General features: G+C 37.1%; 1 protein-coding gene and 1 pseudogene across 3 annotated transcripts in view; both read right to left on the bottom strand.

The window, feature by feature from the left end:
• The window catches only part of LOC143553528 (F-box/LRR-repeat protein At4g14103-like), a 35,109-nt pseudogene continuing 21,943 nt past the window's right edge, over positions 1-13,166 (bottom strand). Inside the window, exon 4 of the transcript XR_013138845.1 lies at positions 1-480. The product of XR_013138845.1 is annotated as an F-box/LRR-repeat protein At4g14103-like (transcript). The remainder of the gene's footprint in view (positions 481-13,166) is intronic.
• On the bottom strand, positions 473-2,504 carry LOC143553527 (putative F-box/FBD/LRR-repeat protein At4g03220). Of its 2 annotated transcripts, XM_077043511.1 has the most exons (4): positions 2,407-2,504; positions 1,121-2,301; positions 839-1,036; positions 473-742 (listed from the first exon to the last, which is right to left on the bottom strand). In XM_077043511.1, exons 2-4 carry the CDS (start codon positions 2,297-2,299, stop codon positions 551-553), a joined length of 1,569 nt encoding a protein of 522 aa, XP_076899626.1. In that variant the 5' UTR covers positions 2,300-2,301; positions 2,407-2,504; the 3' UTR covers positions 473-550. The 2 variants fall into 2 exon arrangements, with proteins under 2 accessions (XP_076899626.1, XP_076899625.1); XM_077043510.1 differs by lacking the exon at positions 2,407-2,504 and having other exon boundaries at positions 1,121-2,390.

The following is a 13,166-nucleotide window of genomic DNA, read 5'->3' as shown; positions in this document are numbered from 1 at the left end:
ATAACCATGTATGCAAGAATAATAAGAAAAGGATGTAATCACTAATGATTTTAGTGGTAAAATGCCTATGCAACACTAAGACATATAACTATATAAGCAAAAGCTAGCCTAAACCGATTGAATTTCACTACGTAACAGAGGTCAAACTGTTTGACTTCTTAAGAAACACATGACTTTTAAGTAGTAAAAATCGAACAGTAGAAGGCCCAATCAGTAGTTGCAGAATAATATTTGACATCTGTGTGCATTCCTAGAAAATTTCCATACACCCATACATGAATGTTGCTGAATAGACCCGTTAAAAACATTACCCCACTAACCTACTCACTTTGCAGGCTTAGCAAAAACTATAAGATAAGGCCCAAAACAATAAATAATGAAGAAAAAGCTCCCCATATATAGTCAAGACATTAGTTTCATGATTCAGACCATCATCACTACATACGTTATAATTTATCAGTTCACTAGTTTCCGCATAAACTTGAAATCAAATGCATTATAAAACCTCCATATCCGCATATCTTTGACCGTTCATTATCCTGTATCGATACTAACAAGTGAGGTAAGGAGTACCTTCGGCCTCTTCCTTTATGAAGCTAACTGTTTTTCCTTCATGAGGTAATGCCATCGACAATGACTTCAAGTCCATCATGTGCCTTTGAGCTCTAGAAGAGGAAGGCCACACAATATGAATTTTTGTGTGGCTTTGATCTTCTTGTTGAAGTAGCTTCTCGTATGCAAACTGAATATAAAATACGAATCATCTTCGTTAGAACAAATCCAATAAAAGATAATGAATATTTCATTAAATAATAATTTACGCATATATAAGTCTTACCTTCACAACATCACTATGTTCTTCAAAAGGAAAGGATGATCTTAAAGTTAGGGATTGAGGCCGGAAACACAAAAGTACAGCATCCACAAAAGCTATATGAGCCAATGATTCTTCATGGCTTTCTAGTTGTAGTACAACATGCTCGAGTTCATAAGGTGGCAACTCGATCGCCTTTAGCTTCTCCAACTCTGTAAATTTCTGCAAAATGAATGGAACAAGTATATATTTTATATGATTGTTCACGACACAGTAATGGATAAATGATTGATCAAAGAAACGAACCTGACTATATTCGGCATGAATATACAAGTTCAAAACTTTGAGACCACTTTTCTTGGCCAAAAATAGCCTCAGCTTCTGGGACCAAAGAGCATCTATACAACCATCGGGATAACATTGCATGCATGCTTCCAAAAGGGTAATCTCCCTTACCAAAAGCCAACGTTTACCAACTATAGGAAAGAGTAACTGATGATTACACGAGTGAGTATATAAAACCAAATTTGGGGTACTGAACTCGATTTCTTCAAAATCACAGTTTGAATGCAACACCAATTTCCTCAAGGAATTACTTGACAACTTAAAGTTACTGCATATATAGTTAGTAGCCAAAAAGAAACTTTCAATATAGGGAAAGTTGGATAAGAAGTCGATGAAACCATTCGAGTTTGCCAAGGGATGCCCAAAGTAAGTGACTTCTGTCAGTTTCTTGCATGCAGTCACGTTCATTCGCGGTGCCCCGCTTCCAACCATATCTACTACGGAAAGACTAGATAGATTTGGCGCTTCAATATCTACTCTCTCAACTCGATTGTTGAAGAAAATACAAACTTTTTGAAGACTTTGATGTCCATTAACACAAAAATTGTTGAAGCCATAACAGTTGAAAGTCTTCAATGTTTGTAGATGAGGGCAGCTTATGGTGAGATACCTGATCATTTCATCGTCTATACAAAGATCATAAAGTTCCAAACAAATCAAAGAGTTAAACTTGGCAACATCAGGCATCAAAGAAGAAGGTAACTCACAGCCACCAACGCTCAAAGACTCTAACATGGAAACCGATAAGAGTGTGTTAGGCAATCGATACTTAGGAGAAGCAGAAGCGGATTCCGCCGATCTATCAATATCAATCACGAACTCCTTCACGCTGTTGTTAAGAACTAACTCAAGGCATCTGTTAACAATATCTAATTCTGCAGGCTCCTCGATAGATGTAGTGAGCTTGAACTTGTGTGCAGTGAGATTTTGACGGCTAAATCGGGCCGTGGTATACTCGACATAGTTGAAAAAACTTTCGCGAGACGTAAAACTATTGATACTGAAATCTAAAATCGGGAAAGAAGCGGTTACGTGAAACCAGTGCTTAGACAACACACTCAGTCGAACAAGCTCCAAAGGATTACTAAATGAGAGGATATGATGAACAATAAAATCGGGAAGCTGTGAAATCCGATCCATCTCTGCAGTTACAGTTAGGGTTTCAAACTGCTGTATAGAACGGAAATCAAAATTGAATGAACTGAGCAAAACCACAAACTTTAAATTGACATTTGAAGAGATTTTACCTTATTTTTTCCTTCAATAGAATCGAAAGCCCCTTTTGAAGAAAACCCCTCTGCTGTTCACTGTCCAATTTGTTTGATTGAGCTTCAACTTTTACAAACCGAATGGACCATCACGGTTTGTGAGAAACCGAGAACTCATTTTATTTTATTTATACTAGTTTGAACCTGTTAATCACGTAACAGATATAGGTGTTTATGGTTTGGTTAAAACCTTGAAATCGTTTAAACCGGCCATTGGTTTGACTTCTTTTTTCTTTTTTTACTTTCGGTTTATTGGTCGGTTTCAAAATTTTCAAATTATAACAATATCATATCCAAATTAAAGAGAATAAAATGCTCGTTTTTATGGTGCAATTTGTTTATAAAAATATTAACGTATGAAAAAGCTATAGTCGTTTAAAAATCATGGGTGAGAAGTTAGTTTACAAGTTAAAATAAAAACATAATATGGTTAAAGATGAGGGACCAAACTTGTAAGTTGAATGGATTGTGCTTAAAAGACATGTTTACCCTTACTAACACATGTACATCATGCTTTAAGTGTTGTAAATTACTTAAAAATGAGTGTCTTAATTTGCCCTTATTTGGTGTATTATATATAGTATAGATAACGTACCCATTATATAATATATTGTTTTCGGTTATATCGGATGAATTTTGGATTGAATCTCAACCATTAAAAGTCGGCAGCTATGTTAAAATTCCTTTTAGAAGAGGAGGTTGCAAGCGGTTCCAATCTTTGGCTTTAGTTTCGGAGAGGTCCGTTTTTCTCTCCCCACGATTGTAACTCCAAATATAATATGAGACGGAAGCTGAACTGCCGGTGGTGAAATATCAAAATCGGTTTCCATTCATATGGAAGACTGTAGTTGTTGCCATCGATTGTGCTACTAATTTTCATGTGGAAATTGCTCAAGCGGTATCACTTTCTTCGCTTCGGTTAATATATAATTACCACTTTAATGCCCAAGACGAGGTATGTATATCAATTTCCCTTAATTTGTTTATATCGAAACCAAATCCACATTACATTAAATTGTAGAAGATTACATATTGTTGTTTCTGTTTCTGATAGTGATTCATATACGAGAAATTTTATAATCCGTTTATTATAATTGGATCCATTAATCAGTTTATTATAATTGGATCCATAATTACAATTATGTTCATAATTTTACTTCTTTGTTAACCGAATATAGAGGATGTTGTCTCTCAAATCAGATTTAATTGTAAGTTTTCCCCTGTTTTTGTTACCATAATTTTGGGTATTAACTCCACTTTATTATGATTCCTTAAAAGTAAATTTTCTTAATTACAAGGTTAATATAAATTTGTGTGTCGCTGTTGGATAGGCTGTGACGGGTGCATCGGAGTATGACCCGTAAATGTGCGTAATCGATATAAAAATCTATGGATTAAGTGTTAATTTCATGGGAACGAGATAAATACTGTTGTGTGGTTATTTGCAGGTTAAAAGGAGGTTCCAAAACTATTATGGTGTATAACGAGGCAACTGAAGGAACCGGAGACTCGAGAGAGGCAAAAGAGAGAAAAATGAAGTTTGTGGATGAAGTCCACCGTGGCCCACGGACTAGACCGTGGGCCACGGTCCAATTGACCACAGTTAACAGAATCCACCATATCGTGGGGGGGGGGGGGGGTTTGGTCACCGTGGAAGCCACGGTCCGGAAGTGTAACTGCCGAATTTTGGTGTTTTTATTTCGATTTTCAATGTCTTTTCACATATCCAACAATTGAGAACGACCTAGAAGCGAATTTGGAGTCCAAGAACAATAGTTTGGTGATTGTCATCATTGATTTGGTTTTTGTGATTCATATGCATACTTTAATTGATGTGATGATGAATCAAATTATGAGTGGCTAAAATCCTTTGTGTTCTCTCCCGAATTGTAAGGTTTTCCATTGAATGATTGTTAATTGTTTATGTTATTTGTGGGATAGTAGTTTGATCTTATGATTATATTGCTATGGTGATTGTGAGTTTGATTAGTAATTGTTAGTATCAGTTCTTGGTGCCATAGGCAATCGGGATTTATTGGAAGAGAATTAGGGTTGGCTATATAAAACGGATTATTGAGTGACAACCTTGCGTTTTACAATCCAAGTACTTAGTCCTCTTTTATCACAATCAAACACACACTCACGAACTATGTTTATGTAGTTCACCCCAAAAGTAAAAGTTAACATTATCAATATTGGAAACCTGAAATCGAGGGAGAGCATTCTTTTTATTGATTCAGTTAAACTCGTTAAATTGTTTTCAGTTCTTTATGTTAATCAAATCAACCAACCTATTACTTGAATTTATTTTCTGTATTTAGTTTATTATAGTTAAATTACAAAGCTACTTAGTAACACAATTTTCACAAACTCTCTGTGTTCGACACCTACTTACCGCTAGACGTGCACAAATCGGGTTCAACTGGAAAACCCGAACCGGTTCGAAACCGGTTTTTTCACACCGGGTTGTAAAATGGAACCGGTTCCAATCAAGAACCGGTTCGGTTCCCGACCCGAACCGATGCCCAGATATGCTAACTTTTAAGAACCGGGTAGGGTATGAACCGGAATCGGTTTTTACGTAAAAACCGGTTCCATCGGTTTTTTTTGAAATTTAAATATCATAGCCGTTAGGAACCTGTTCCAACGGCTATATAGCCGTTTTTGACCGTTGGAACCGGTTTTTTAACTATAAATAGGTTATTTTTTTACTCTAAATAGCAAGGTTTGTTTGTGTACTTGTTAAACCAATTCCAAAACTATAAAACACACTCCAAACCACAATTAACCTTAAACCGACAACAAATGGCAACTAATGATGACGTTGTTATGGTGATCGAAACAACAAGATGCCCCGATGTTTGGGTTCATTACGATTTGTGTCTCATGACCGACTCACATGAGTTGGCACGTTGCAAATATTGCTCGAAGTTTCTTAAAGCAGGGTCCAACTCGACATTACGAAAACATACGAATAAGTATTGTCGAGAGAAAAGAAGGTTGGAAGCTAAAAAAACGGAAGTGGGAGAGTCGTCCGGCTCTACAACCCAAAAATAAGTATTCCCGGATTAAAACGACGGACTTTGTTTTTTATGTTTTAGTTGTTATGTTTAGTATCGTTTATGTTTTAATAATGTTTGTAATAGTTATTTTTTAAATAAATAAAATGTTCGTCGTTATTAAAAAAGTAACAAAAATTAATCATGAGTAACAAAAGTAATTATAATAAAACAAATCAAAACTAAATATTAGTTAAACAAGTTACAAATAATTTTACCAAAACAAATAATTACAACTCTTCTTCGTCTTCATTCTCGTCTTCACCCTCGTCTTCGTTATCGGAAGAAACCCCGTCCTCCGCCTCCTCATCATGAATATGACGCTCTATTGGTATTTCATCTTCAAAGTTCGCCTTGTGTTGTACACGATCCACCGCATCCAAATGGTCCTTTAGGCAAATGCAAACCTCTAAAGACTCGGGAGTTAGTTTTGTTCTTCGCATAGATAACACCCTCCCACTAAGAGAAAAAACCGATTCGGAAGCAACCGTTGAGGCTTGTACGACAAGCAAATCACGAGCCATGGCGGATAGAATGGGAAATTCGTTTTGTTTACCTTTCCACCAAGCCAACAAATCAATATTGCGAATTTCGTCGACCGTTGCGCCCTCAACATAGTTTGCTCCACTATATCGACCAAGTTCGCTACTTGGTGTGTTTCCTCTTTGCCTCTTAGATGCCGATTCACGAATCCCATTCATCAAGTTTATAAGTGGGTCATTGCACGGCCTACTAGTTGTTGTTTTTTTTCACAAAAGACGATCTCGTGCTTGGACCATACATTTGAAAATAATGGTCATAAAGGTCTTGAAGGTTTTTGTTGAACTTGTCCTTCGCTTCCGTCGACAACTTCGGGTCAATCTCGTGCATACCTAAGTTGTCGAATATTTCCTCAATCGTTGTTTCAACCCCATTAACATTCCAATAGGGGTTTAATGCGGCGGCACAAGTAAAGACCGGCGGTATGTTATCAAAATATTTTATGAACTTTTCTTTCATCACCGCAACAATATTTTCGAAGAGTTTGTTCTTCTCCGCAAAGCTTTTAAAAACACAAGACATATAGTACAATTCTTGCAAAACCCAACAACTAGTAGGGTAATAGACTCCCGATAATTTTGTTGTTGACTTTTTGAACACGTCAAGATACTCCAACAAATAACCGACTTGGACCCAAACACTTTCCGGAAACATATCGGCCTCGCGTTCTTCAACAAGATTGTTATGAAAAGCTTGTAAAGTTTGGCGTTGGGCAAAAGCACACTTTAACATATGACAAGTTGAGTTCCAACGGGTTGGAACGTCCCAATTCGGCCCCAAATACTTTCTTTCAACCGACTTGCAATAGTTCTTATATTCAAGATGTCTTCTTTTACCACTTTTGAAGACATCTTGTAACATAAGTCTAAAGTATTTTAAATCATCACAAATGTTTTCATTGTCAAGACCTATTTGAACAACCAAGTTGATGATATGTGCAACACGTCGGACATGAAAAAAATCCCCGAAACAAGGTGGTGAATATTTAATGATAAATTTTTCAGCCGCCTTAGTATTGTTTGAAGCGTTGTCAAACGAAATCGAAAATATTTTATTTCTCAAGTTGTAAGTCGTTATAACTTCATCAAGTAATTCAAACAATTTTTCGGCGGTATGTGGGAACGGGAAGTTTTCAAAAGCGATGGTGCGTTTCATCAATTGTCATGTCACCGGATCAACCCAATAAGCGGTGACACATATGTATGATTCGGGCAACCCGTGTGGTGCCGACCAAACATTGGTAGTTAAACTAACCATGGCTTCTAAATAATGAAAAGACTCGATTAACTCTTTTTTAGCACACTCCCACAACCTGATACAATGACGTCTTAAGGTAGTACGACTTACATGTGTGTATCTCGGTTGTAGAGTTTCGCGAATCAACGACGTCAACTCCGGGTCATCAAAGTGGTTAAACGGAAAACCTCGTTGAATAACGAACTTTGCCATTCTATCTTGAACTTGAGTCGTGTTGTAATGAAATAGTGTACCATCTTTACCCAAGTCAATTTGATCGCTCGTGCCAATCCCTTTCAACGCCTTGCAATATGGCTTCTCGATGTGCTTTCTCAAAGTAGAGTTGGAATCGTGCTTTAATATTGAACCACATAGTTTGCAACGAGCCTTTTGATAACCTTCGTCATCCACAATCAAATCCCAATTCTTCCATATGTCTTGGTTGCGGTTATGGTTGACTACCGTAACAACCCTTGGGTCCTCCGTAACAGGAACGGGGGCAACAAAAGCACTCTTCTTAGCCTTCTTGTTAGTTTTTTTGATGGGTGCCATAATAATATTTAGTTGGATGGTCGGGTAAAGGAACGGGTTTGCTAAAGGAGTAGTATTTTAGTTTGTTTTTGAGTTTGGTGGTAAAACAAGTGGCGGAAACAAGTTATATATAGGTTTGGGCATCAAAAACCGGTTCCAACGGCTATATTACCGTTGGAACCGGTTCCAACGGATCTATTGTCTCAAAAACCGGTTCAAACGGCTATATTACCGTTGGAACCGGTTCCAACGGCTAATTGGTGTCTAAAAAACCGGTTCCAACGGCTATATTACCGTTGGAACCGGTTCTAACGGCTAGTTTGACTTTTGTTTGACCCTTCAAAAAAAACCCGTCGGAACCGGTTTTTCCAGGTACGAACCGAACCGGTTCCAATTAAGAACCGGGTAGGAACCGGGTTGGAACTGATACTGACATACAAATAGGAGAACCGGTTACGATTTTCGGGTACAAAAATACCCAAACCGGGTATTGTACTAACCGGGTTGGAACTGGAACCGGTTCCGGTTCGGTTCCACCAGTTAGGTTCCGGAACCGGTTTTTTTGTGCACGTCTACTTACCGCTATCTAATTAGTTGTATTTGGTTTATTTTTGAGTGAGTCTTCGACCTCACGTCAAATTTTGGCGCCGTTGTCGGGGGGTAGTGCGCAACGTGTGTTAGCTTTTGTAGTTTTTGTTTGTTATTTTCGGGTTTACGCTGGTTGTGTTAGTGTGCGGGTACTTACAGGTGTATGCATACTAGAGGCTTTAACAGGTCATCACCACTAGTAATTGATCCCGAGATTGAACGGAGACTTAGAAGAAACCGAGTGCTACTTAAGGAGAACAAGCTTCTTGGTTCTCCAACTGTATCAAACAGCACCATGGATTCACCAGCTCCCACTTTGGGTAAAACATTGCCATTTACACCTCCACCAATTTCACCTCCACCGATTACTACTGCCATACATATTTCATCAAGTGAATTGAAACCAACTCACACAACCGAACCCATAAATGCTCAATTCATCTACTCAACATCATCAACATTGCCACCTATTTCCAACCTTTTTCTACCTTTGGTGCATCATCATCTCAACAAAACTAACAACCAACCTTTCAACAACCACAATCAAGCTACCAGTATCAACCCCCACCTTTCATGCAATATTCAAGAACACAAGGTGATGGTTATAGGTATGGGTTTGACAGTGAATTTGAGGGGTATGAAGTGGAAGGTTATTACATGGGGGGTGATGTAAGTCAAAGGATGAATCAAGGGTATTGCATATGCACGAGGGCAACAAACGGAACCGGTGCAAGAACTTAATACACAACCACCACCGGTTGCTCAACAACAAGTTCAAACGCCACCGGTTATTCAACGACAACAAGCTCCACAACAAGTGCAACCACACGGGCAACAATTTTAACAAATGCCCCAACCACAATTTAACCAATTTGCACCTCCAAGGCCCGTTTATAGACAAATGGGTCAACCAAGAGACCAATGGGGATACCAAGAAGGCATGCAAGAGATATGGTAAGGGTTTTGAAGTTCATTTTCGACCGATAATCACAAATAATCCGTGATATGAGCTAAATTATATACATATTATTATAAATATTTCATATACTTTTTGAGTGCTTTTGAGCTATTTTATACTGAATATTACTCCTATTTGGTTTATATTTGATTTTTAAAGGGTTCTAGAGGCCAATGAGTAAATATTCGAAAACAATTTCTATTAATTTATATTACTATTAATAATATTATAGGAAAGGATACGTGCAATTTACTTCAATGGTGAAATCATTAAATTTAAAGTAAAATATGCATTCTAACGTTTTATTTATTTTTGGACAGTAGCATTTAGGGATGAGCATGGGATGGTACCGGTACCGATTCCGATTTTCCCGATCCCGAAAATTGGAAATTCATGGTATCGGTACCGGTACCGAAATATTCGGTTCGGTACCGGTACGGTACCGGGATAGTACTGGTACCGAGGTAAAAAATCGGGAAATACCGGTACCGGTACCGTACCGATCCCAAAACTTAAAATCTTGGTACCGATTCGGTATCGACGGTACCAAATCGGTACAGATGTCGGTACGGTACCGGTACCAATTGGTACCGATCCCGATTTTGCTCATCCCTAGTAGCATTAATATGAGCATGGCTGCCTATTGCACTTGTTGGACAAATAATTGTTTTCGAGAAAGTTCTATATACGAGCCCATTAAAGAAAAAAAATAGAAAAGAAAAGTCCAAGAGTGGCCCACTAGAAAGGGGATGGAGCTTTTACGCAAGAGATGATGATTATTATTAATAATATAAAAAAAACCTACAGAGCCGCCAACTATTAGTATTATTATTCTTGTGGAGTTTTACGTGAGAAGTGCACAAAAACAACAAGCGGCAAGAATATTATTATATTTGAGGCTAGTGTTCATCCTAGCAAGGGAAAAAGAGAAGGAAACAATTAAGTGTTACTCATCTAAACACGGTTGTTTTGGTTTGATTTATTATTTTTATTATGAACTTCATTATTGAACTTATTTATTTTCTTGTTTTGAACATGATTATTGGTTAAAACCTTTTTAGTTATCTAGGCTTGTGATGATGTTTTGTTGATTGTTTTGGACTTGTCGGTTTTCGTGTTTTGTTTTTGGGATTTTGATTAGTTAAAAGTCTTGATCAGATTTATTGGATGTGTCTCATGCGTATTTACTTTTGATTTGTGCTTGAATGAATGTTTCACATGTTACTTGATTGAATGCCTTTTGATTATAGGTTGCATGTTAGGGTTGTATACTGTGTGTTTGCAACTTGTTTATGGTTTATTGAGCTCATTCACCATAGAAACTGATATTTGGCATTTAATTAGAAGTTTATATTTTTACCTACTTAGGTATCCGACGAGTGATAAGTAGTCGGGTTTGTTTGCGTTGTTATGGTTTTAGGTTAAATTATCTGACAAGAGGTTTGCCTATTTTTGCCTTAATTTCACTGTTTACCCGTGTCCTCTAGACTGTTTATAGACCACGCCGTGTACTCAGGTGCATTGAAATAGTGAAACCGACGGGTTAGCTGTTTTATAGGGTAATTAATCATAGTTAGTGAACTGACAGGTGAACCAATAAGCCGGTGTTTTTACATGATTTCTAGGATTTCCTCTTAGGTGACACCTTGAGAGTGATTAGGGATCCATTAGGTTTCCTAGAGCTTCATACCCTTAGATTCCCGGTTCCCATAGCATTTTTCCAGTAACCGATAAAACCCCGAGTCGTCACAATTCGGATTCCTTGCCTAGGTAACTCTTGCTCTCATTTGAATTTGCTAAAGTCTTATTCGGTAATTTAGTTTTCTAGTTTACTTTAATTTAATCAAGTAATTAATTTAATTAATTATTAGTTTTTAAAATAGAATAAATAAAAATCTAAAAATAATCTTTTCTTAATTATTAATTTAATTAGCTTTTAGAACCAGACTCGTTAATTAAATAACTGTCTCTAGGATTCGATATTCCCGGTCTTCCCATAGCTATTCTACACCCGATAGGTTCACTTGCCTGTTGCTAGTGGTTTGGTTTAGGGTATTCTAGGTTTTTATTACTCGTTGTGCTTCGTCATTATTTGCTAAAATTTTATATACCATGGGCTGTGCTTTGCAAAACACGAACCATGGTCAACTTCTGGTCAACAAAAGTCAAAATCTGAAACTGGTAAAACTGCCAAGTACCCGTAGCATAGGGCCGTGCTTCTAAAAGCACGGTACCGTGCTTTACCAAAACATGGGGTCGTGCTTCAAGAAGCACGGCACCGTGGTTTTGCACTCTGTTCCATGTTTTCAGCTATTTTTGATAAAATTAAACTAATCTGAGTATAAACTGCAGATGGCTGAATACGGTGATGACGAGCACGCTTTCTTGATCTTCCACGAAAACACCGAACGAGATGAACGGGCCCGACTGTCACACCCCGACTTAGGGCGTAGGCGTGTGACCACAAGTTGGTACCTGTTTTGTAAATGTATCAGAGTTTATGGGTTAATTTTAGCGGAAGACTTTAGGTTGAATATAATATTAATTTACATTGAAAATTTACTTGAAAATTAAATACCCAAGTATTCGTTTACAAGATATGTGTTTATATTACAAAGATTTAGTTTATAAAAAACGGAAACATCTTGTAACGCGTTTCTATCTTCAAAAAGACTCAAATCCTTGCTATTGCTACTAACGCTTAATTACCTGCAATGGGTTGGAAATATATGTCAGCTATGTGCTGGTGAACACATATGACTCCATAAATCATTTGAATAACAGTTACAATACAAACATAGTTTTCTTGACAAATTCAGCGGAAGTATTTCTACTTCCGGTATATGTACCACTGCCCTACACACACAAAAGTGTTCTCCGAGCCATGTAGCCCATAATGTTGAACTAGTTATGACTGTTAGCCCGCGGCCGCATAGCCTTTGATTGATTAGGCTGAACAATTATGTTTGGATCCAGACACATGTGTAATCAGTCTTAGTTGATTTTATTTTCTACTTTGTATTATAATGTTTTAGAGATCACGTAATCTCATGTAAATGTTGACTGACTCTTTAAGACAAACACCCGTTCATCTTATCGAGTATAAATGTATTTTAACTGATTTGTAAAGTTTAACGTATTCACCTGTACCATCGGTGTGCGTTTGAAACCTTGATTGAATGAGAGTGATATTAACCTATACATGAATAGGTTTGTATAAATATTTGAATGGTGTTTCTTGATTAAGCTATAATTCCTAAGCTTAACCTTGAAATCGTTTATCTTTTTTTTTTTTTTTTTGTGAATGGAATATTTTGTTTTTATTGTGACGTTTGATATAGCATGCTTTGGCTTAATAGGTTATAACACGTTGGTAAGTTTCTCCAGGTAAGTAAACGGGTCCCTCGGTTGATTGAGATTTGTACGAATTGCTTTTCCTTAGGCAAGAAACTTACTACTAGTGATATCACCCTTACAGTTTACTACATGTCCGTCAAAATATATCTTTTGTTAACATTACTTTATTATGAAGTAACGTATATAAAAACTCATTTATGAATGTTTATAGAATGTTTACAAAATACTTTCAAGGTTAAAGACCTTAGCCTCGATTGATGTCTAAGCTATAATTTGAATACCTTAAACGTAACTCCTACCTTAGCACGAACACTCGGAATGATATTACTAAGAAAAAGGTGATGACTTGACGGTAGGATCTTGATCAACTTGCTTATGTGATTACTACTCGATTATGACTTCAAAACTTGCACAAACTTCGAGAAAACAAAACGTCGTCTCGTTACGGAAATTGGGCACGTTCTCCTAAG

Source organism: Bidens hawaiensis, unplaced genomic scaffold (genome assembly GCF_021521415.1).
Source record: "Bidens hawaiensis isolate Kalapana, Puna unplaced genomic scaffold, B.hawaiensis_p1.1 tig00017259_1, whole genome shotgun sequence".
In the NCBI taxonomy this organism is placed as follows: Eukaryota; Viridiplantae; Streptophyta; class Magnoliopsida; order Asterales; family Asteraceae; genus Bidens; species Bidens hawaiensis.
The sequence above is the reverse complement of the archived record's forward strand: the minus strand, read 5'-3'. Positions and strand labels throughout refer to the sequence as shown.

What these genes read in the sequence shown, in the direction of transcription:
- LOC143553527 (XM_077043511.1), bottom strand. Translation starts at nt 2,299, where the DNA reads ATGGATCGGATTTCACAGCTTCCCGATTTTATTGTTCATCATATCCTC. An exon ending in TTCATGCCGAATATAGTCAG is followed by an intron (nt 1,037 to 1,120) that starts GTTCGTTTCTTT and finishes TTCATTTTGCAG; the next exon opens with AAATTTACAGAGTTGGAGAA. An exon ending in AACATAGTGATGTTGTGAAG is followed by an intron (nt 743 to 838) that starts GTAAGACTTATA and finishes TTTTATATTCAG; the next exon opens with TTTGCATACGAGAAGCTACT.